A 24195-nucleotide genomic window follows, 5' to 3' on the forward strand; every position below is an offset into this window, starting at 1 on the left:
ATTGCATGGTCGGCGGTTCGAATCCCCGCGGCGGGGTGAGCTCCCGTCGTTCGGTCCCAGCTCCTGCCCACCTAGCAGTTCGAAAGCACCCTTAAGTGCAAGTAGATAAATAGGTACCGCTTTATAGCGGGAAGGTAAACAACGTTTCCGTGTGCTGCTCTGGTGCCGGTTCGCCAGAGCAGCTTCGTCACGCTGGCCATGTGACCCGGAAGTGTCTGTGGACAGCGCTGGCTCCCGGCCTCTAGAGTGAGATGAGCGCACAACCCCAGAGTCTGTCAAGACTGGCCCGTACGGGCAGGGGGGTACATTTACCTTTACTTTCTGCTGCTGCATCACACTGTTGACTCATGTTTGTGGTCCACTAAGACCCCTAGATCCTTTTCATATTTTACCACTGGCAAACCAGGTACCCCCCCCCCCATCTTATAATTGCGCAACTGGTTCTTCCCAGCTAAGTGCAGAACATGACATTTGCCCCTGTGGAAACACATTTCCTTAGTTTTAGCCCAGAACAAAAGGCAACAGCATGGGTAGGCAAACTAAGGCCCGGGGGCTGGATGCGGCCCAATCGCCTTCTCAACCCGGCCTGCAGACGGTCCGGGAATCAGCGTGTTTTTACATGAGCAGAGTGTGTCCTTTTATTTAAAATGTATATCTGGCTTATTTGTGGGGCCTGCCTGGTGTTTTCACGTGAGTAGAATGTGTGCTTTTATTTAAAGTGCATCTCTGGGTTATTTGTGGGACATAGGAATTCGTTCATTTTTTTTCTTTTCAAAATACAGTGGTACCTTGGGTTACAGACGCTTCAGGTTACAGACTCCGCTAACCCAGAAATATTGCCTTGGGTTAAGAACTTTGCTTCAGGATGAGAACAGAAATCGTGCTCCGACGGTGCGGCGGCAGCAGGAGGCCCCATTAGCTAAAGTGATGCTTCAGGTTAAGAACAGCTTCAGGTTAAGAACGGACCTCCGGAACGAATTAAGTACTTAACCCGAGGTACCACTGTATGTAAGAATGCAGCCAGGCCCCCAAACTGCTAAGAACCAGCTTAGGAGGAAACTAGTGATGACTGTTCAAGTAAAAACAAAAAACCCCCACACAACTCCACTGCTTAAACACAAAAGCCGCTCTTTGCGTTGCAAATCGTTTTACTGTACCCAGGCAAGTGGCAAAATGATGGTCAAGGGGTTCCTTCAGCCTGTGCCCCTCTGCCCCACGGGCTTGGAGGGTGTTGGAGAACTGCCCCATGGCAATTGGCGGGGAAGATCCGGCCCTCTTTGGGGGTGGGTTAACAGCTCTGATACAATGCAGAGAGGGGAGGTGTCAGTAAATGGGGCACACTTTTCCCAAAGGGACAGACTTTTCATCACGTCCTGGCGAAATCTCTGCCCTTCGCTTGGCTGCTGGCACTGGCCGCTCACGAGTCCAGGAACCTGCTTCCCAAGCCGCTGCCGCCGTCTCCAGAGAGAAACCCCCAACCCAGCCCCCAGGGTCAAACGTCCGTCATCTCGTCCTCCAGTTCTGCGTCGTCCGGCTCCCCTTCAACTTCTTCCTCCTCCTCGTCCTCCTCTTCCGACGTCACGTCCGGGTCGTTGGCTTGTGCCAGGCACTTGGGGCAGGAGCAAACGAACAGGTAGTTTTCCCTGGAAGGGGGCAGAGGAGGGGGAGAAATAGGTGGGTGGCAGTTACGATGGCGGTGATTTCAGTTTGTTATCCTCCCGACACGTAATAATAATAATAACAATAAATTTTTATTTATACCCCGCCCTTCCCGGTTCAGAAAACCGGGCTCAGGGTGGCTAACAACAAATTTAAAACACTTAATTGATGCAAAAAACCCAGCATAAAATACAGTATAAAACCTGAATAACAATACAGTGGTACCTCGGTTTACATATGCTTCAGGTAACAGACTCCGCTAACCCAGAAATAGTACCTCGGGTTAAGAACTTTGCTTCAGGATGAGAACAGAAATCGTGCTCCGGCGGCGTGGCGGCAGCAGGAGGCCCCATTAGCTAAAGTGGTGCTTCAGGTTAAGAACAGTTTCAGGTTAAGAACGGACCTCCATAACAAATTAAGTACATAACCAGAGGTACCACTGTAAATTCAGAATTCAAAATCAATTTGGGGGGGAAATCCATCCAATAAACATTAGATGATCACCAGGGCTAGCTGGCTAAATTAGTCCTGTTTGGGCCTCTTGCTGCCCCTGCCCAGGGCCTCTCCCAATATTATGTTGGCATCCGTTGGCATCAAACTTTGATGCCCAGGCTTACCGGAGGGTCTTGTTGCGGCTGTGGCGGCTTCGCTCTCGTTGGCAACAGTCTAAGTAGCTGATGCAGATCTCCTATTCGGGAATAAGGAATGGCACACATTGAAGGCAAACGTTGACTCAAACAGAGCGGCATGCCCAACATTTCTTTTTAAACCTCTGTGTATACTCCTCTACCTATTTCCTTTTCAATTTCTATCTTTAAAAAAGAACTTGCTACTTGATGTTTATCTTTGTAGGTTATTTCATCTTTTTTCTATCCAGCTTTAAATTAAAAACAAACAAACATATACTGTGTTTTTCCGTGTATAAGACTATATTTTTCCCATAGTTTAAAATTGGTGGTCATCTTATACACGGAGTGATGCAATTATTTATTTCTCAATTTTGGGTTCAAAAAATAGGGGTCGTTTTATACATGGAAAAATACGGTGTTTATTTATAATAAAACATAATGAAACATAGTCACAGATACTAAATTAAATAAAAGCAGAAGGGAACATCTAGAACTGAGCGCATAGGAACAAATTCCTATACCAAGATAATTTAATATCACACTTTTCCAAGTAGCACAAACAGATTTGCGTTATGCTGTGCCTTATTGCTCCTGTACATAATAAAAAGTGCATAATAATAATAATAATAATAATAATATTGTTTGGTGGTTTCTCTTTTTATTTGTGTTTTTATCTTCTGAACCGTCCTGAGGTCTTTTGATGAAGAGCAGTATGTAAATCTAGTAAATAATAATAATAATAATAATAATAATAATAATAATAATAATAAAAACAATAAAGGTATTCTTTTGGATTCGATTCTTACAAATACTGTAATAGGTGAAGATCTGGTGAAGTACAATAACAACTTTGTAAAATATACAGTTTGGGTATTTCCCCCCCCCCTTATTTTCCCTTCTACACGGGTTCTGTTTCTCTTTTTCTTTTTCTCTCTGTCCTTTACGTCTCACCATGTTTAGTGCACATATAATTATGTACGTTTGAATTTTCAATAAAGATGTTAATAATAATAATAATAATAATAATAATAATAATAATAATAATAATAATAATAAAAAAAAAAAAAACAACAACGATAAAGGCATTCTCTTGCTCTCTGGTTCTCAACATACTTAACCATAAGCATACTGTGTCCCAGATTAATTTCAAACAGGTCTCAGCTCAGGAGATGGCCAATGTTTTGCAACAGGACTGAAAAACTCAGGCCGCTCTCACCTCCTGGAGACTGGTCCATTTAGGAGACTGAGACACCGGCCTGCCCACCTCATTCTGGCTTAGAATCACAGAATTGTAGAGTTGGAACATGGGCCTCGAACCCATGGCCAATTGCAATGGGTTGGACTAGATGACCCTTGCGGTCCCTTATGGAACTCATTCTCTCTTTCTCTCGCTCTTTGTGACTCCTTGCTTTTCGACCCTTGGACCCTTGACTTCGTGACTCCTTGCTTCTCGACCCTTGAACCCTTGACTTTGTGACTCCTTGCTTTTCAACCCTTGGACCCTTGACTTCATGACTCCTCATTTCTTGACCCTCGGACCTCTGGACTCTCGTTCCTGCTCCCACCCTGCCATCTTGCCCCCGGTCCCGACATCCTCCGCCAGGACTTCGATCGCCCGTGGACCGGACCGTGACACTCCTCCTCCTTAAGTTTCAGCTTCCCGTTGCAGAACTCATCCGGGAAGAAGAGGAGGCTGCATGTCCTCTAGCGCCACCTAGTGTTAGTCTCCTGGACCCCTGCCCTACCGGTTTCCAAAGGGCCACCCCACAGCCTCCAGGGCTCTCACCTCTCCCGGCCCAATAGCCTCCAAGGCCGTCAGGTGCAGGAGGAAATTGTTATCCGGGAACGAGGTTTCGGCATTGGGGATGCAGCTGTGGTTACCTGAGGAAGGAAGCAAGCAGAGCAGCCATGAACTTCAAGGAGCAATTTCCTGTGTGATATATATATTTTTTGAAATATGAGAGCCATCTTCTATATCTCAAGGGCTGCCATGTGGAGAATGCTGCAAGCTACTTTTCTCCGGCTCTGGAGGCTAGGACTCGAACCCGTGGCTTCATGTTACAAGAAAGGAGAGTCCAACTCAACATCAGGATGAACTTTCTGCTGTTCAACAAGGGAATGTACGCCCTCAGAAGATGGTGGGCTCTCCTTCCGTGGAGGTTTTTAAGCAGATGTTGGATGGCCATCTGTCATTGATGCTTCAGATGAGAATCCTGCATTGCAGGGGGTTGGACTAGATGACCCTCGGGTACCCTTCCCACTCGATTCTATAAAAAGTGTTTGAGCAGATTATTCCTCCCCTGATACTTACAGCAACTCTGCAGCATGTAGAGGCCAGACCCTTCACAATTCAGAAACTCCCCTGTCTCTAAATCAAAGAGGGAGGAAAGAAGATATGAGAGGCAATGTCGGTCTCTTAATAATCCCCCTTTCCCAAAGAGAACCCTAAATGCAGGAATCAGGCACAGTATGACCCTCACATGAGCCGTGGTATAGACTCTCCATCCTAGGAGGTTTCTAAGCAGAGGTTGGATGGCCGTCTGTCAGGGATGCTTGAGTTGCGATTCCTGCACTGAAGGGGGTTGGACTAGATGACCCCGGGTTCCCCTTCCAACTCTAGGATTCTATCAGTATACCTGAAGGAGCATCTCCACCCCCATCGTTCTGCCCGGACGGTTCCCTCGCAGCAAAAGGCAAAGTTGCAGAGAACCAGGCAGAGGGCCTTCTCGGTGGTAGCGCCCTTCCTGTGGAACGCCCTCCCGTCAGATGTCAAAGAAATTAACAACTATCTGACTTTTAGAAGACATCTGAAGGCAGCCCTGTTTAGGGAAGCTTTTAACATTTCAAGAATCATTGTATTTTAATATTCTGCTGGAAGCCGCCCAGAGTGGCTGGGGAAGCCCAGCCAGATGGGTGGGGTATAAATAATAAATTATCATCATCATCACATTTATACCCAGACTTTCCTCCCAGGGGCTCAAGGTGGTTTTCTTCCTCCCACCCGTCCCTGGACGACGTCAAGGTTCGATCCTGCTTCACCAGAGTGTTGGAGAAGATCAAGCACCCAGCCCATCAGGCAAAACAACAATTGGATCTTTGGCCTGATCCTGCAATGCCTGCTCTTCTGCTCTCCAAAGCAGAAAGGGCCTGGAGGTGAGCCATGCATGGACTCAACACAGTTCAGCATCCTTACCAGTTCCTCAGTGATGCCAGGCAGTGGCATAGCATGGGATGCCAGTGCCCGGGGCAAGACCACTATCAGATCCAGGAAGCGGCAGTGATGGTGGAGGGAGTTTATTTTATTATTTTTATTTATTTTGTGAATTTTTTACACTGCTTGTTTGTTTGTTTTTTCTTTTGAAATTTTGCACATGCTTCCCAAATTTTGCACCCGGGACAACAGTCCCTCTGGCTCCCCTCATGCTATGCCACTGATGCCAGGCACATGACGACACCGCCACAACCAAGGGCGCTGGGCACCTCCCACCCATGAAGGCACGGCCCCTCCGTCGTTCCAAGGCCCCCAATTTCCCGTTCACTGACCTCTCTCTATGTCCTTGTACAGCTGGTTTATGAAGGCGTCCAACTGCTCTCGCTCCTGGGGGGGTAACTCCAAGGCGTCGCAGGCGTGGACCCACTGGCTCAATGAGCTGGGTGGTGCCAGAGAGACAGACAGATGGCATCAATTCCTTCCATTTATAGAGTCTTCCTCTCTGTGGGGGCTGGCAAGGAATTGCCTTTGGGGTGCCACCACCAAAAGCGCCCTCATTTCGCTGGGCCGGGGCACGCCACAAATCACACCTCCAACTCTGGGACGTCTAAAGGATTTGCGGCAATCCATAGGACGCCTCCCTGAAAACGGGGGTAGCCAACACGGTGCCCCTATCCAGACAGCTCCCATTGGTCCGGGTCAGCATGGCCAACGACCAGGGATTGTGGGAGTTGTGGTCCTAAGAGGGCACCTCATTGGCAGTGCCTTAAAAGGTAGGCCAACACCGTTATACCCATTTTGCAGGCGGCGGGGAAGAGCGACTGAGGTAGAGGGCCAATGGTGTCTTCATGGTGACTTCATAGCAGCTAAAACGTGATTTCAACAGGGGAATATCCGAGCCACTGAGTTCCACTCACCCCAAGCAAGGACTGTAGTGCCAACTGGTATTTTTCATATATATGCCACCCAGCTGACTGGGCTGCCCCAGCTCAGCCTGTGAGTCAGTCTGCTAGCCAGTCGGTGTTACTTGTCCAGCGTTACGTCTCGAACGGCTGAACTTATTTAGAGCAACAGAGACACTTTGTACGTATCTGTATCTGGAGAAGCCTACAAGCTGTATCTATCTATGTCCAGAACTGTTTGGCTGAGCCTTATCTTCTGCAGCAGCAAGCTATCTGAACCTTTCTCTGCTTCCAGGTGGCGACTGGTACAGGGAGCAACTTCCGCTGCACAAGGATCTCACCTGAGATTCTCATTACTACCTCAGTACTGTCTACCAGGACTGGCAGGGACTCTCCAGGGTTCAGGAAAGAGGAAGGAACCGGGGACTTTCTCAATGAAAAGCAGGTGATCTGCCCTTGATCTACAGCCCTTCTGACTAGTTCGTCAGACCGCAAAGTTAGGTCTGGCTTTTAGATAATTTATTACAGTTGGAGACCAGCTTATAAAACACACTTGGGGGTACATTCCCACAAAGAAAACAAACAGTTAAAACAATGTACAACAATAAATTTAAAATTTATAAATGCAATAAGCATAGGCAAAGGTAAAGGGATCCCTGACCATTAGGTCCAGTCGTGGCTGACTCTGGGGTTGTGGCGCTCATCTCGCTTTATTGGCCGAGGGAGGCGGCATACAGCTTCTGGGTCATGTGGCTAGCATGACTAAGCCGCTTCTAGCGAACCAGAGCAGTGCACGGAAATGCCGTTTACCTTCCCGCTGGAGCGGTACCTATTTATCTACTTGGACTTTGACGTGCTTTCGAACTGCTAGGTTGGCAGGAGCAGGGACCGAGCAACGAGAGCTCACCCCGTCACAGGGATTCGAACTGCCGGCCTTCCGATCGGCAAGCCCTAGGCTCTGTGGTTTAGCCCACAGCACCACCCATGTCCCGTGATAAACATATAGACACTTCAAACTTTAAGATAGGCTACCACATAGACATGACCCAGACTCACCCATGAAACTGAGTTTGGGGATTTTCTTCATGAACTAGTTTGAGTCGGGGGACGGTCTGTGCCTACAGATCTGTACACAGAATCTGGCAACCATCCGGGTCGTCTTATGATCTTTGCCTAACAGAAGAAGGTCAAATTTTTGCTTTTCCAGGAGGTCAGCGAGCCTCGCCAGCAGGGGATCAATGGTCTTACTAGGTGCCTCTTCATAAAAGGGACATCTAAAGGGCAGGTGTTCTGGGCTTCCTATCTCCCCCAATGAACAGGCGCAAAGTCTCTGAGCATATGGGTCTTTTTTGAAGGATCCTTCCAGGACCGGCAAGGTCAGAGCTGAGCTTCTGGCGAGTGTAAAGGCCCTTCTTGCATTTTTGGATACGAGAAAGAAGAGATATGCTGCTGGTGCGGCTATATATCTCCCGATTTCTCCAATTTTATAGTCAGGGCACCTTGAGCAGTCCTGTTGTCTCGCGGTGTCTATGAAGTAGATGTATTCCGCTAAGTCCTAATTAACCTCCAGAGCACCCAGGGGAGTTGCAGGGAGAGGCTAAAATCCACCTGAACTTACCTGGTTCCTATCCCCTGTCCGTTGGTGCCGACGAGGGCGAAAAGCGACCGGAAGCCTTCCGGGGAGAACCACTGCCAGGAGAAGATAGAAAAGAGAGATAAATGGAGGTGGTAAACAGCGTCCCTGCCCCAGAGGCTGAGTCCCTCCTGGGACTAGAGGAGTAGAATAGGGGAGCCCACCATCTCTCGTTCCCACCACCAACACAGGGACAATTGGTAGGGACATGGGACAGGGCCTTCTCAGTGGCTGCCCTCAGACAACTTTGGAACTCCCTGCCTATTGGGGTTGAATCCTGACAAAACAGAAGTACTGTTTTGGGGGGACAGGGGGCAGACAGGCGTTGGGGACTGCCGGGTCCTGAATGGGGTAACTGTGCCCCTGAAGGACCAGGTGCGCAGCCTGGGAGTCATTTTGGACTCACAGCTGTCCATGGAGGCGCAGGTCAATTCTGTGTCCAGGGCAGCTGTCTACCAGCTCCATCTGGTACGCAGGAGGAGACACTCCCTGCCCACAGACTGTCTCGCCAGAGTGGTGCATGCTCTGGTTATCTCCCGCTTGGACTACTGCAATGCACTCTACGTGGGGCTACCTTTGAAGGTGACCCGGAAACTGCAACTAATCCAGAATGCGGCAGCTAGACTGGTGACTGGGAGTGGCCGCCGGGACCACATAACACCGGTCCTGAGAGATCTGCATTGGCTCCCAGTACGTTTCCGAGCACAATTCAAAGTGTTGGTGCTGACCTTTAAAGCCCTAAACGGCCTCGGTCCAGTATACCTGAAGGAGCGTCTCCACTCCATAGTTCAGCCCGGACACTGAGGTCCAGCGCTGAGGGCCTTCTGGCAGTTCCCTCACTGTGAGAAGCCAAGTTACAGGGAACCAGGCAGAGGGCCTTCTCGGTGGTGGCGCCCGCCCTGTGGAACGCCCTCCCTTCAGTTGTGAAGGAAATAAGCAGCTATCTTATCTTTAAAAGACATCTGAAGGCAGCCCTGTACTGGGAAGTTTTTAATGTTTGATGCTTTTAACACACAATTGGGAGCCACCCAGAGTGGCTGGGGAAACTCAGACAGATCCAGAAAACTTCCCAAAGGGCATCTATTCCAGCCCCCGCTAAAGGAGAAACCTGGAGCCTGGAACTGCTCCCAGCTACAAAAATTCTGGCTTTACCCTGCTGAGATGGTCGTCATAAAGGGCTTCGGTGAAAAGGACACGCAGGACTTCCAGCTGGCCCTGGAGGGGTGGAGGAGAAGATCACAAGTCATTCAATGCTAGGAATAATGGAAACAAGACCATGCTTGATTCTGTCCCTGCAACCTTCTGGAACCTGGGGCTTTCTGGATGTTTTGAACTCCCATCAGCTGCCAGCCCGTGAGATCCTGGCCACACTTCTCTCTGGAGTCCTAACAGAAATGCACTTTTACTAAAATCTGAGATAAGAACAGGAACAGGCCAGGAGTTTTGCATCCTGGGACCAACCAGATGCCTGCAGGAAACCCGCAAGCGGGATTCGAACACAAAACCCCTCTCCTATGGTTTCCAGCAACTGGTATTCAGAAGCATCGCTGCCTCCGACAGTGGGGGCATATAGTCATTGTGGCTAGTGGCCATGAATAGCCCTCTCTTGCCCCATGGATTTGTCCAACCCTCTTTCAAAGCCATCCAGGTTTGGTGGCCATCCTCTGCTCCGGTGGCAGGGAGTTCCGTAGGCTAACCACGCTGGGGGAATCAAGATAATGGAAACTGCAGGTTGGTTTCTATGAACCACTGTGCATGCACAGGGGAGGCAGGCGCAGGATTAAGATTACGACACTTACTTTGAGTCAAAGAAGACGGGCAGAAAGAAAGAACCCCAGGGTCACAGAACTGAAGAGCTGGGACTCCCAAGGATCATCTAGTCCAACCCCGCCGCAAATGAACGGCTCACCAGCCCGCAGAAGACCAACCCTTCCGTTATCACAGGGTTCCCAACCTTAAATTTATCCCCCAGGAGTTTGTGGACGATCTCCTCTTCCTCGTTGGCTGTTTTGCTGCAGAACTGAGCGAAGAGTTTGATCCACCAGTCTTTGTCCTTTGCCTGCAAGGAAACAAAATAAAATATATATCGGCTTCCACTTCTCTCGATGCAGCGAGCTTCTGAGGAACAACCGAGGCAAGAAGATGTTGAAAGACAAGGAGTGTTGTCTAGACAAGGAGTGGGGAACCACCGTCCCGTGGGCCAAATGCAGTCCTTCAGGGCCCTTCACCTGGCCCCCGGCACGCTCCCCATCTGCTCTCCTTCCATGCTTCAGCCAGGCTGGGATTAACAACAACAACAACAACAATAATAATAAATTTATATCCCGCCCTCCCCAGCCGAAGCCGGGCTCAAAGCAGCTAACAACAATAAAAGTAAAACAGTTTACATAAAATCACAATCAATTAATTGAAATACATTCCAAAATCAATTCATTCTAAAATCAATTCAGAATTTAATGGCAACCATTGGGCTGGAGTTCTGTGAGGATTACCAAAGGAGGGGGTCAGGCTGTGCCTTGGCCAAAGGCCTGGTGGAACAGCTCCATCTTGCAGGCCCTGCGGAAAGATGTCAAGTCCCGCAGGGCCCTAGTCTCATGTGACAGAGCGTTCCACCAGATTGGGGCCACAGCCGAAAAAGCCCTGGCTCTGGTTGAGGCCAGCCTAACCTCCCTGTGGCCTGGGACCTCCAAGATGTTTTTGTTTGAAGACCGTAAGGTCCTCCGTGGGTGAATGCATGCCTGAACTGCAAGAATCACAGAATCTCAGCACTGTAGACTTGGAAGAGACCCCCAGCGGTCTTCTATTCCAACCCCCCGAAACGCAGGAATGACGGCTCGTGTCTCCTGCTTGCCTGGGCGGAAGAGTGAGGGTCAATGTGTGTGCGTATCTCTCTGGTGTTTGCTGGAATGCGGCCGGCCGTACTAAGGCGGAAGTCACAACTCCTGCTCTGCCCATTATTGCCATGCGGCCCTCGGAAGCTCACCCAATGTGGCCCTTTGGAGCCAAAAAAGCTCCCCCAGCCCAGACCTAGCCTTTCTTTAAAGCCAAATAATTTTCTTGTTTATATGCCGCCCAGATGACGAGGTTGCCCCAGCCACGCCGGGCAGCTTCCAACAAAATATTTTAAAATTTGTGTTGGATGACAGGTTGAGAGGAGTTCCCTACCAGGACAGACTTTGCTGGTGTGACCAAGACACCGATTCTATAAAACATATTTTGCTGCACTGTGCGAAAGACGAGCAAGCCAGGGCTGAACTGATATTACCCTTGCTGGTACCTTTCCCGGGAAATTCAGAGGCTCACTATGTCAGGTTCCTATTGGAAGACCGGTCAAACGCTAGAACATTAGCAGTGGCAAAGTTTTTATCGGTGGTTGCAAGAACCAATGATCCCTATCTTTAAGTCTGTCTGAATTGTGCATTGCTTTGGGTCCCTGGACTGTAATATTGATTGATTATTTAAAAACACAATAGAACATCAGACCTTAAAAATTTCCTGGCACAGGGCTGCCTTCAGGCATCTTCTAAAAGTCAGAGTTGTTTATTTTCTTGACATCTGATGGGAGGGTGTTCCACAGGGAGGGTGCCACCACCAAGAAGGCCCTCTGCCTGGTTCCCTGTAACCTCACTTCTCAAAGGGGGGGAGGGGACTGCCAGAAGGCCCTCGGAGCTGGACATCAGTGTCCGGGCTGAATGATGGGGGTGGAGACGTTCCTTCAGGTCTACTGGGCCGAGGCCGTTTAGGGCTTTCAAGGTCAGCACCAACACTTTGAACTGTGCTTGGAAACGTACTGGGAGCCAATGTAGGTCTTTCAGGACAGGTGTTATGTGGTCTCAGCGGCCGCTCCCAGTCACCAGTCTAGCTGCCGCATTCTGGATTAGTTGTAGTTTCCGGGTCACCTTTGAAGATAGCCCCACATAGAGCGCATTGCGGTAGTCCAAGTGGGAGATAACCAGAGCATGCACCACTCTGGTGAGAGAGTCTGCGGGCAGGGAGGGTCTCAGCATGTGTACCAGATGGAGCTGGTAGACAGCTGCCCTGGACACAGAATTGACCTGCGCCTCCATGGACAGCTGTGAGTCCAAAATGACTCCCAGGCTGCGCACCTGGTCCTTCAGGGGCACAGTTACCCCATTGAGGACCAGGGAGTCCCCCACACCTGCCCGTCTCTTGTCCCCCCAAAACAGTCCTTCTGTCTTGTCAGGATTCAACCTCAATCTGATAACCGCCATCCCTCCTCCAGACACTCACACAAGGCCACAGATCTTGGGGTACCACAAACCCCAACACAAACCTGCTTGACAGTTGCAACCATTCTGGCCATGAGCATGATGCTTGAAGTCTCAGGGGGGTAATGGATGTTCCTGGAATAGAAGTTAAGGGATTTCTTATTCACATAATCACAGACGAAATAGAGGGGGGAAGCAGAGTGCTCTAGCCCTAGCAGAATCTACCTCAAATAATAATTAACTAGAGGTATTATTATTATTAATTATTATTAGCTATTCAGCCAAAACCGGCTCCCACAGCATCTTGCAAATATCTGCAAAGGAAGTCCTTGCCCTTAGAATTTCCTCCTCTCTGCTTTTATTCTGTGCATTTTCTTTTGTAATATTTTTTTTAAAAAGAAAACTGCATACTGCCCTTCATCTGTAGATTTCAGAATACAAGATAATGCAAAATGCATAATAAAAACAGCACAAACCAATAAACCCCCCTCCTCCCCACCCCAAAGCAGCTTTCAGTTGCAATAGCAAAAAGCGACCAAACAAACAAACAATAGGGTATAATAATAATAATAATAATAAGAAGAAGAAGAAGAAGAAGAAGAAGAAGAAGAAGAAGAAGAGTTATTTAAGCTGCCTGGCCCACCTTTCAGGGGTTAGAGCAGATGACCCCAAGGTATTTTGGAGGATTCTAAAAGGCGAAGACTATATTTTGTTTTCAGATGCTGCATGTACAGTTGTGTGTTTTTCAGGAATAATAATTGTTCTTTAAATCGTGGAAAGAGGCCTACATTACACTAATACCAAAAACAGAGACTGAAAAGACTCAACTTAGGAACTACCGTCCCATATCCTTATTAAATGTGGATTACAAAATCTTTGCTGACATTTTAGCTAAGAGATTGAAAAAAGTACTGATTGAGGAGATTCATAAGGACCAGCCGGGCTTTCTCCCAAGTAGACATCTGTCTGACAATTTAAGGAACATAATTGACATTTTGGAGAAGTTAGAAGTGAATATAAACACTAAGGCTGTTTTGATATTTGTGGACGCGGAGAAAGCCTTTGATAACATTTCTTGGAGCTTTATGAAAAAGAACCTACAGGGTATGGGGGTAGGCCAAGGTTTTGAGAATGGTATTGGTGCAATATATTCAGAACAAACGGATAAACTAATTGTAAATAATGTGGTTACAGAACAGTTTAAGATAGAAAAAGGGACACGAAAGGGATGCCCAATCTCCCCTCTGCTTTTTATCTCGGTCCTGGAGGTTTTGCTGAACATGATTAGAAGGGACCGGATGGTTAAAGGTATACAGGTCGGAGCCAAACAGTTTAAATTAAGAGCGTTTGCAGATGATCTAGTCTTGACACTACAGGAGCCAGAATCTAGTACTAAAAGAGTTTTAGAACTAATTCAAGAATTTGGTCAGGTGGCAGGATTTAAATTGAACAAGTTATAAACTAAAGTTCTTGAGAAAAATTTAACACCAATAGAGAGAGAAAAGTTCCAAAATGAAACAGGCCTGACTGTGGTTAAGAAAGTGAAATATTTGGGGATTAATATGACAGCTAAAAATGGGAATTTGTTCAAAGACAATTATGAAAAATGTTGGGCTGAAGTGAAAAAAGATTTAGAAATTTGGTCAAATTTGAAGCTTTCCTTGTTGGGTCGAATTGCAGCTATAAAGATGAATGTATTGCCTAAAATGTTGTTTTTGTTTCAAACTTTGCAAATTTTGGACAAAATGGATTGTTTCAAGAAGTGGCAGAAAGACATTTCTAAATTTGTCTGGCAGGGCAAGAAGCCTAGAATAAAATTTAAGATATTAACTGATGCAAAGGAAAGAGGTGGATTTGCCCTGCCAGACCTGAAACTTTACTATGAATCAGCAGCATTTTGCTGGTTGAAAGACTGGCTGCTTCTTGAAAACACAGACATTTTGGATCTTGAAGGTTTTAACAATGTTTTTGGGTGGCATGCATATTTGTGGTACGACAAGGTGAAAGCACACAAAGCTTTTAAAAATCATATTGGCAGGAGAGCACTGTTTAATGTTTGGACTAGATATAAAGATCTATTGGAAAATAAAACTCCAAGGTGGTTGTCACCAATGGAGGCTAAGGCTCAGAGAAAACTTAACATGGAGGCCAAATGGCCAAAATATTGGGAAATCTTGGAACTAGAAGGGGACAGATTGAAATTGCAGAGTTTTGAGAAACTGAAAGATAAAGTGCGAGATTGGCTTCATTATTACCAAATAATGGAGGTTTATAATTTGGACAAGAAAGTTGGTTTCCAGGTGGAAAAATCTAAATTGGAAACAGAATTGCTAGAATCCAAAACTAAGACTTTGTCAAAAATGTATAACTTGCTGCTGAAATGGAATACTCAAGATGAGACGGTTAAATCTGTAATGATTAAATGGGCACAAGACGTTGGACATAATATTATGTTTGCTGACTGGGAACAGTTGTGGACCACCGGGATTAAATTTACGGCATGTAATGCCTTAAGAGAGAATATTATGAAAATGATATACAGGTGGTACATGACCCCAGTCAAGCTTGCAAAAATCTATCATTTGCCCGATAATAAATGTTGGAAATGTAAGGAAACTGAAAGTACATTCTTTCACCTTTGGTGGACGTGCCCTAGGATTAAGGCTTTCTGGGAAATGATATATAATGAATTGAAAAAGGTATTTAAACATACCTTCTTGAAGAAACCAGAGGCCTTTCTCTTGGGCATGGTCGGCCAAGTGGTGCCAAAGAAGGACAGAACTTTTTTTATGTATGCTACAACAGCAGCAAGAATACTCATCGCAAAGTATTGGAAGACGCAAGATCTACCCACTCTGGAAGAATGGCAGATGAAACTGATTGACTGTATGGGATTGGCAGAAATGATGAGCAGAATCCGTGACCAGGGAGAAGAGTCGGCTGAAGAAGATTGGAAAAAATTCAAGGACTATTTACAGAAATATTGTAAAATAAAAGAAAGTTAGATGGTGCTGGATTGAAATTGAGAGGTTTCTAGCTGTAATGATATATAAGAACATAGATGGGGGGGGGGAAAGGGTTTGAAAAATGAGGTAATGTTACAAGCTGTAATGCTTTAAATGAAGGATTTGCTGAACAAATAATCTTAATTGGGATACAAGAAGGAGAAGTATGAGGAGGTCTGAGAAATTTGTTATCTAAAAGTATGGTTTATGAATTTTATGCTTTTGTTTAATGTTTCTGTTTGTTCTGTTTTTGTTTGTTTGTTTAAAAAATTGGAAAATTTAATAAATATTCTTTTAAAAAAAAGGAATAATAATTGTTCTTTAAATCCCTGATGCCCCATTCATTCAGGCAATGGGGCACAACTTTCCAGTCAACCAGAAGGCTTCTAAACTGGCTAATCTAAGCAACTAAGCCCTGCAGCCTGATTATTTTTTTAAAAACCCACTTTTATACCCCCAAGTCCTCTCTGCAGACAGAAAAAGTCTATTTCTTATTATTTATTAAATCTGCATAGATCTGCCAAGAAAAATAAAGAACTTATTTGTGTATGCTACAACAGCGGCAACAGTAGTGATGTATGGAAGTGAGAGCTGGACTATAAAGAAGGCTGATCACTGAAGAATTGATGCTTTTGAATTCTGGTGCTGGAGGAGACTCTTGAGAGTCCCATGGTCTGCAAGAAGATCAAACCTATCCATTCTGATGGAAATCAGCCCTGAGTGCTCACTGGAAGGACAGATCCTGAAGCTGAGGCTCCAAGACTTTGGCCACCTCATGAGAAGACTCCCTGGAAAAGACCCTAATGTTGGGAAAGATGGAGGGCACAAGGAGAAGGGGACAACAGAGGAAGAGATGGTGGGACAGTGTCCTCAAAGCTACCAGCATGAGTCTGACCAAACTGCGGGAGGCAGTGGAAGACAGGAGTGCCTGGCGTGCTCTGGTCCATGGGGTCACAAAGAGGAGGACACGACTAAACGACTAAACAACAACAACAGCAACACAACAGCGGCAAGAGTCTTGCTAGCACAAGGATGGAAGAATGAGGAAATCCCAATGAAAAAACAATGGCAAGAAAAACTGAACTATGCGGAATTGGCTAAATTGACATACAAACTGTGTGATAAGGACAATCGTGACTTCAAGGAAGAATGGGAACTTTTTTACAAATTACCTGAAAAGACAACAAAATGATCTGGACTCCTTGGCAGGTTTTGATGAAACATCCACAAATTTATCAGTTGAACATATGGTAGACAAGGCAAGGATATGTGCAATTTTATAACATGCAGAGAACAATATGTGTAAAGAAATCAGAGAGGGGAGCTGAGGGAGGGATGGGGAGGGGAAGGGGGAAAATAATGTGATTGATTATTTGGACTGATAATTTGTTATGTTGAAATTGTTTAATAAAAATAGTTATATATAAAACTATATAACTATATATAACTATATATCCGCCCTTCATCCGTACGTCTCAGGGCGGTTCGCATCTTCAGAACACGAGGTTAAAAAAAAACCCCTCAAAAATGAGAAATAAATACCTCCAGGCCTCCTGCAGTTTGCTGAGCGGGTGGTTGGGGTCCTGTCTGGATGGCCCCAGGCACAAAACCTGGTGATACTGTTCCCAGGCAAGCTGGCGGCACTCTGCGCTGCAATAAGCCACCTAAGGAGTAAAATTGGCAAATTTTTTTAAAAAGCATCCAAATCTCTGCTGGAATTGCAAGAAAGAGGTGGGGACATTATACCATATGTGGTGGGGGGTGTAAGGTGGTAAGACAATTTTGGAACGAGATACGTGAGGAGCTCAGGAGCTCTATTTCAAAAAACAACAACCAGTGTCATACTTATTGAGTTCATGGACAAACAACATACCCAAAGACAAAAGGAATATATTTTTGTAAATATAAATGCAGCAGTAAGAATACTTATGGCAAAATGCAGCAGTAAGAATACTTATGGCAGAATACTTATGGCAAAAGTTAAGATTTGTGAGTTTGCCAAGATGGCAAAATATTGGAAAACAGAAAAAGTACCACAAATGACACAATGGCAAGTTAAGATTTGTGAGTTTGCCAAGATGGCAAAAATAAGGCGTCCAACAGGGGCTGCTCCAATCAGAAATTCTACACAGAATGGGAATGAATAGGGGAATACATGAAGAAATATGGTGTTAAAGCAGAACTCTTAACAGGCAATTGTTAAGCAAGTAAGGACAAAAGAAGTAATTATAATTTAACAGTTTTCAAGTTACTCTATTTCATCAAAGCAACTAGAAAATATATATATATTATGATGGGAAGATCTCACACAGGGGAAGGGAAGCAGTGGGGAGAAGGGGAGGGTTAGGTTGAATTTGGGAAAGAAAATAATATATGGGACAGCAAAGGATATAATAGATTCTTATAGAATAGTAATATATCGTAACCAGAATAGAAGTTCAAAAGGGGAGGCGAATGTACTTTTAGTATTTTCATTATTGTAATAGTTATTATTATTTCTTATCGGTAGAAGGCAATGTTAATTTAGGCTTCTTTGTTTTGCTCTGTATAATTTTTTTTAAGCCAAAAAAAAAGAAAGGGAAATAAAATAAAGAGGAGGATATAAGAATAAGCCGCCTAAGGAGCAATAGGAGGCGAAGCACAGCTGTCATCAAAGGGGAATCCCCCCGCTTTGGCACAGCCCTTCGGCAGCCAGGGAAAGGCGACCGAGATTCCCAGGCCGTGCCAGGGGACGCGATCCGCCTGCCTCCTACTTACTTGGCAAGCGGGGCAGTGTTGGTGGAGCTCCTTCCGAATGCTGCACTGCTCCGGGTGAGGAAGGGCTTGGGGTTTCCCCAGGAGCCTCTGCGCATTTTCTTCCGCCGTCTCCAGCGCTCGCAAGCAATGGTCGCAGGCTGGAGGGGAGATTGGGGTAAGAAAAGAGCCATGAAGGAAAGTAAGTGCTGGGAATGTAAAACAACAGAAGGGGCATTTTTTCCTTTCCTTTCCTTTTTTTTAATTTAAAGAATTTTTATTGCAAAGTAAATACAGTGGACGCTCGGGTTGCAAATCAGCAGCCCCAACCCGCCTCGATCCAGCTGCCTGCGGAGATCATCTGTTAGGGCAACCAGAGCCGTCTCAGTCCCATGACCGGAGCGGAAGCCGGATTGGAATGGATCCCGCACAGCTTAAATTCGCGACCTTACAAAAATCGGCTTTTACGATATCGCTGCTGAAACACATACAGTAAAACGGAGCCCCCCCAAAAAAGTTTTATTGCCGATTTGCGAGCTTGAGACTGTTCATTTGCCATTTGCGGGTGTGAGCACCTGTGGAATTGTAGCAACTGAATAGCGATTTGCGATTTTAGCAACTACAGTGGTACCTCAGGTTGCATACGCTTCAGGTTACAGACTCCGCTAACCCAGAAATAGTGCTTCAGGTTAAGAACTTTGCTTCAGGATGAGAACAGAAATCAGGCTCCAGCGGCACAGCAGCAGCAGGAGGCCCCATTAGCTAAAGTGGTGCTTCAGGTTAAGAACAGTTTCAGGTTAAGAATGGACCTCCGGAATGAATTAAGCACTTAACCTGAGGTACTACTGTATATGGTAACTTTTGTGGGCTTGCAAGACAAAAGGCTTAAATTGGCGCGGAGTTACAATTCTACCAACCGCAGCGATTTTCAGCCTGTAACCCAATTTTAAGGGAGCAGCTTATATTCAGGGATTGTCTTTTTTGTCTTGAATTTTAAAGGTGTGGCTTATTGGCAGCTGCGGCTTATATTCAGGCCAATACGGTAATACCTATATTTATACAGGTATGTACTGAGGTGATCCATTAAAAAAAGCAAGTGTACCAAAAGGAATTATGTCAAAAAGTAGAAGAAGAAAATTGGGGGGGGGGGGTTGTGTGTGCGCCAAATTAGGCCTTGCTCAGGGCACCAGATAACCAATGGTATACAAGGTATACAACACAGGATACCGAAGTCCTTACAGTATCTTAGGTTATCCTAAATTACCCCTGCATTGCAGAGGCTGGACTAGGTGAGTATCCAAGCTGCAGCTCCAAAGGACTTCTCTGCGCACACAGGAATTTCCTCTTTCTCCCCTGCCCTCTTCAGCCCCTCAGCTGCACACCCTCAGGATCAGCAGCGTAGGGGCCGGTGGATCCTCTGGAGCAGATTTTGGGGGTACACAGTGGAAGGAGATGAAATGCAAGTCCTGTGGAACCCCCTTCTGGAACAGCATGGGATATACAGTGGTACCTCGGGTTACATACGCTTCAGGTTACATACGCTTCAGGTTACAGACTCGGCTAACCCGGAAATAGTACCTTGGGTTAAGAACTTTGCTTCAGGATGAGAACAGAAATCGTGCTCCGGCGGCACAGCAGCAGCAGGAGGCCCCATTAGCTAAAGTGGTGCTTCAGGTTAAGAACAGTTTCAGGCTCCAGGGAGAAGAATTGATGGAAGAGGATTGGAAAAAGTTCAAGAACTATCTACAAAAATATTGCAAAATGTTTGAGTGTTAAAATGATGTGGGAAGTGAAGGTAACATGGCATTTGGGATATGGTTAAAAGAGTTATGAAAAGAAGAATTTTAATAAGGAGGGGGTATGACTAGAACAATATTATGTCAAAGTATATAAGGTGGAGTAAAAGATCAAGATAAGGGAAATTAGAGACATAATAAGTGGAAATATATAATTATAAACGAGGTTGGAAGTGGGTTAGAATTTGCTGAATCTGACGGAGTAAAGAGGAATACAAAAAAGGGAGATGTGAGGAGGTCAGGAAAGAGGGATATGGAATTTTGAAATTTAAAAGTGGAATTTTCTTTCTTTTTCTTCTTTTTCTTGTTATTTTTTGTCTGTTAATTTGTTTTTGTTTTGTTATTTGTGATGTATGTTTTGCAAAACTTTAATAAACATTTTTTTTTTAAAAAAAAAGAACAGTTTCAGGCTAAGAACGGACCTCCGGAACGAATTAAGTACTTAACCCGAGGTACCACTGTAGTCCAATTTCTAGATAACACACAGAGATATATGCACACCCCCCAATGCACACTTGTATTCAACAATGCAATGTCTTCTCCCCAAATGGACTGAGAGCGCCAGTCTTCTCACCTCTATATTTATACAGGGCATTCCAGAGGAACTGGGCAGACACCACCGGCTTCTCGACGAAAATTGTTTCCCCCTTCTTGATGTTTCTGGTGGCGAAGAGTCCTTTGCCCTTTTAACATCGACATAACAAAAGATAATACAGTCATACCTCGGGTTACAGACGCTTCGGGTTGTGCACCGCGCCGAGCCCAGAAGTACCGGAATGGTTATTTCCGGGTTTCGGCGCTTGCACATGCGCAGAAGCGCTAAATCGTGCTTTGCACATGTGCAGAAGTACCAAATTGTGACCTACGCGTGCACAGACTCGTAGGTTGTGAATGTGCCTCCCGCACGGACACGTTCACAACCCAAGCATCCGCTGTAGTAGTAAGAAGAAGAAGAAGCTTGATTTGGAGACAGGAGGGCAGTGGGAAGGAGGAAGAGAAGCAAAACATGAAACCAGCGGTTGCCTGGTCAGCTGGGTCGAGCTAAGAAACAGCTCCAGGCGACCAGGTACAGACAAGGAGCTTGGATTCCTTGCTGAGCCCAGCTCCTCTTCAAAGAGGTTCAAGCACATACTCAGTTACGACATCATCTGGGTGGAGACGAATGGCCGCCCTACCGTACCCCGACGAGTCGTGAAAATAATCCGTAACACACACTGGCAGCCCAAGGATGAGAGCACTAGGGCACACCAGGGTAAATGGGCACCTGCCCCAATTTGGTCTGATCCAGATTATCTGGGCTTGCTATTAGCGGTCTTCACCCAGTGGACGCCAGTTGTGCGCCAACAGCAGAAGCTAATTGTGGTCAACACAATACACATTTCTCCCTCTGGGATAGCTCAGTCTGTAGAGCATGAGACTCTTAATTTCAGGGTCATGGATTCGAATCCCACGTTGGGCAAAGATTCATGCATGGGAGGGGGCTGGACTAGATGACCCTCGGGATCCCTTCCAACTCAACTGTTCAGTTATTCTAATGGGCTGTGTGCCCACTTGTGATTCCTTGCAAACAGCATTCAGAGGTGCACAGCCCCCACATTGCCATGGCGGCTACTGGCCACACTTAGCCTCTTATCTTCCATGATTTGGTCTATTCCTCTTTTAAAGACATTCAGGTTAGTCGCTACCGTAAAGGAGGCAGGCCTCTTCTCCTTGCTCACAGCAACTTGGCAGAGTAGGAATAATAATAATAATAATAATAATAATAATAATAATAATAATAATAATATACCGTAATTTATTATTTATACCTCGCCCATCTGGCTGGGTTTCTCCAGCCACTCTGGGTGGCTTCCAACAGAATATTAAAATACAATAACCTATTAAACATTAAAAGCTTCCCTCAACAGGGCTGCCTTCAGATGTCTTCTAAAAGTCTGGTCGTTATTTTCTCTTTGACATCTGACGGGAGGGTGTTCCACAGGGCAGGTGCCACCACCAAGAAGGCCCTCTTCCTGGTTCCCTGTAACTTGGCTTCTCACAGGGAGGGAAACGCCAGAAGGCCCTCAGAGCTGGACCTTAGCGTCTGGGCTGAATGATGGGGGTGGAGACACTCCTTCAGGTATCCTGGGTGGAGGCCGTTTAGGGCTTTCAAGATCAGCACCAACACTCTGAATCGTACTCGGAAATGTACTGGGAGACCAGTGTTATATATTATATCCGCCTATGGGCCCTATGCCTTTCAGTGGCCCTGCGGGAATGGATCAAAATAATGTGGATTTGTTTCGTGCAATAAAATTGGTTTATTAAAATCCCCGTTTGGCAAAATCAAAAACATATTAGGAGGTAATCCACGAGGGGTCTCTGCAACAGAGTCCTGCAACTTGATCTGGCCACAAGGGGCCCACCTAGGCAGGCACCCTGAGCTCACAGTGACCAACCAGTTGCCCATTGCAGAGAGCCAGCAAGCAGGATTCGGGCACAAGAGCCCTCTGCCCTCCTGCGGCTTCCAGAAACCGGGATCCCATGGCCCCATCCTGGCTAGGAGCCCAGCAGAGATCAATTTGCCCAGTCCGAATCAAAAGCCACAGCCTGCCCAAGGAAAAAGCCTTGCCAAAGCCCCTCCCGCCCCAGCCCAGCATCCTGTCCCCAACCAGGCGCCCACGGTGCTCCCAACAAGCAGGAACCCAGCTCTCCCCGCTTGCCAGCGCTTACTCGGGAGCAAGTCCCGCCGATTTCACTGGAGGCTCCCTCCCACCTTTGGGCAAGCTGGCACCATCGCCAGATCGGAAAGCGATCCAACGCCCCACCCCCAGGATGGCAGTCCCTCAGCTGATGTGGCGGCGGCCGGGCGTGGTTGCGCGTGGGGAAACCCGGCCGGATCCGGCCCCGGGAGCCCGCATCTCTGCAGACACCCCGCCCTGCGCATCTTTGCTCCGAAGCCGGCCCCGCCGCCCGGCAGGCCGGCATCCTGACACCCCCGATCCGCGCGCAACGGAGGCCGCTTTGCGCCCTGGGCGCATTGGATGGTTTGGTCCATTGCAAGCGCGCACAGCAGCCAGTCGCTGCAGCATTGCGTTTCCCCGCAGGATCTGGCAGCGGGGAGATGGAGGGAGGAGATCGCCTTCCCTGCAGCAGAGGAGGATCCACTGGATCCGCAGCAGGAGGAGGTGCGGGGGGGGGAATCAGGGAGCCGCTCCCTCTTGCTCACCTTTACGTTGCTGATGAATCGCACCTCCAGGGCGCGGCGGGCTTGGCCGGCGGGGTCCATACAAAAGGAGAACGTGTCACTCATGGGAGCCGCCATCTTGGCCCAACTCTGACCCTGCCCGCCAGGAGGAGGAGGAGGAGCAAGAAATGCAATTGCAATCGCGGGAGGGAGGGATCGCAGCTCGGTTTGCCCGTCGGGATTTCAGCTTTGCGTCCCCGTTGCGTCGCTGGCCGGCCTTTCCTGCAAAGGAGCGCCAGGCGGCGCCCGGGTTTGGCTCCCCGCAACAACAACCCTGCGAGGTTGGGGAGGCCGGGAGGCTGCTGCTGCCGGGCCCGAGGCCCCGCCCAGAGAAAGCTGCCTGCAAAAGTGACATGCAGGCTGTCAGAATCTACCCCGCCGCGTGGGAAGCCCTTGCAGACAACCGCAGTGCTTCATCCTTAAATGCGCAGCCCTCCATTGTCTCCCGATCATAGCCGCTGTTGCAGGAATTTATGTATAGGTTGGGGGGGGGGAGAGTTGCCCCTCCAGCAGATACCATGCACATGCAGCCCACTACCAAAATCAGCACAATCACTTTTGTGACTTTTGTGATTTGTCCTGTAGTCCCCACAAAACACTTCATCACAGTTTCTTCCTATCTACTCAAAGGGCCTTTGCTGCACAATACCAAATGTAAGAATTCACCGATCAATGTACCTATGTACTGGCTCACTGGGAAAACTTCAGAAATGCATATAGAAAGGTGAGCTCAGCTCCTCAGCAGCCCCTCTGCCTGAGTGATAATCCCTGGCCTCCTGATACCTGAGTGCCAGACAGGTAGCCAGTCCAGAAATAACAAACCCAGAGGAAGACAAAAGGGTGTGATGAACTTGGCTGGCAAACAGGGAAATGTAAAGATCTCTTTTGTTTCACTTGATGGGTGTTTGGTGGAGGGCAAGGGGAACCATGGGGCAGGGTCCAGGATGCTCAGATTACGGCCACCAGACCTCCCCTTTCATGATGTAACCATGATGTAGTTTGGGGGGAATGTAACATGGGGATTGATGCTTTTGAATTATGGTGCTGGAGGAGACTCTTGAGAGTCCCATGGACTGCAAGAAGATCAAACGTATCCATTCTTAAGGAAATCAGCCTTGAGTTCTCACTGGAAGGACAGATCGTGAAGCTGAGGCTCCAATACTTTGGCCACC

The 24195-nt window shown here is 47.1% G+C and overlaps 1 protein-coding gene across 1 annotated transcript; it reads right to left on the bottom strand.

The window, feature by feature from the left end:
• Positions 1 to 695: 695 nt before the first annotated feature.
• SMYD5 (SMYD family member 5) lies at positions 696 to 23266 on the bottom strand. The gene is made up of 13 exons (XM_053402128.1): positions 23006 to 23266; positions 20372 to 20480; positions 18026 to 18162; positions 16811 to 16932; positions 12329 to 12398; positions 9989 to 10093; positions 9187 to 9249; positions 8020 to 8090; positions 5832 to 5938; positions 4600 to 4656; positions 4075 to 4169; positions 2277 to 2347; positions 696 to 1643 (listed from the first exon to the last, which is right to left on the bottom strand). Exons 1-13 carry the CDS (start codon positions 23099 to 23101, stop codon positions 1493 to 1495), a joined length of 1254 nt encoding a protein of 417 aa, XP_053258103.1. The 5' UTR covers positions 23102 to 23266; the 3' UTR covers positions 696 to 1492.
• Positions 23267 to 24195: the final 929 nt, after the last annotated feature.

Source organism: Podarcis raffonei, chromosome 9 (assembly GCF_027172205.1).
Source record: "Podarcis raffonei isolate rPodRaf1 chromosome 9, rPodRaf1.pri, whole genome shotgun sequence".
Classification (NCBI taxonomy): domain Eukaryota; kingdom Metazoa; phylum Chordata; class Lepidosauria; order Squamata; family Lacertidae; genus Podarcis; species Podarcis raffonei.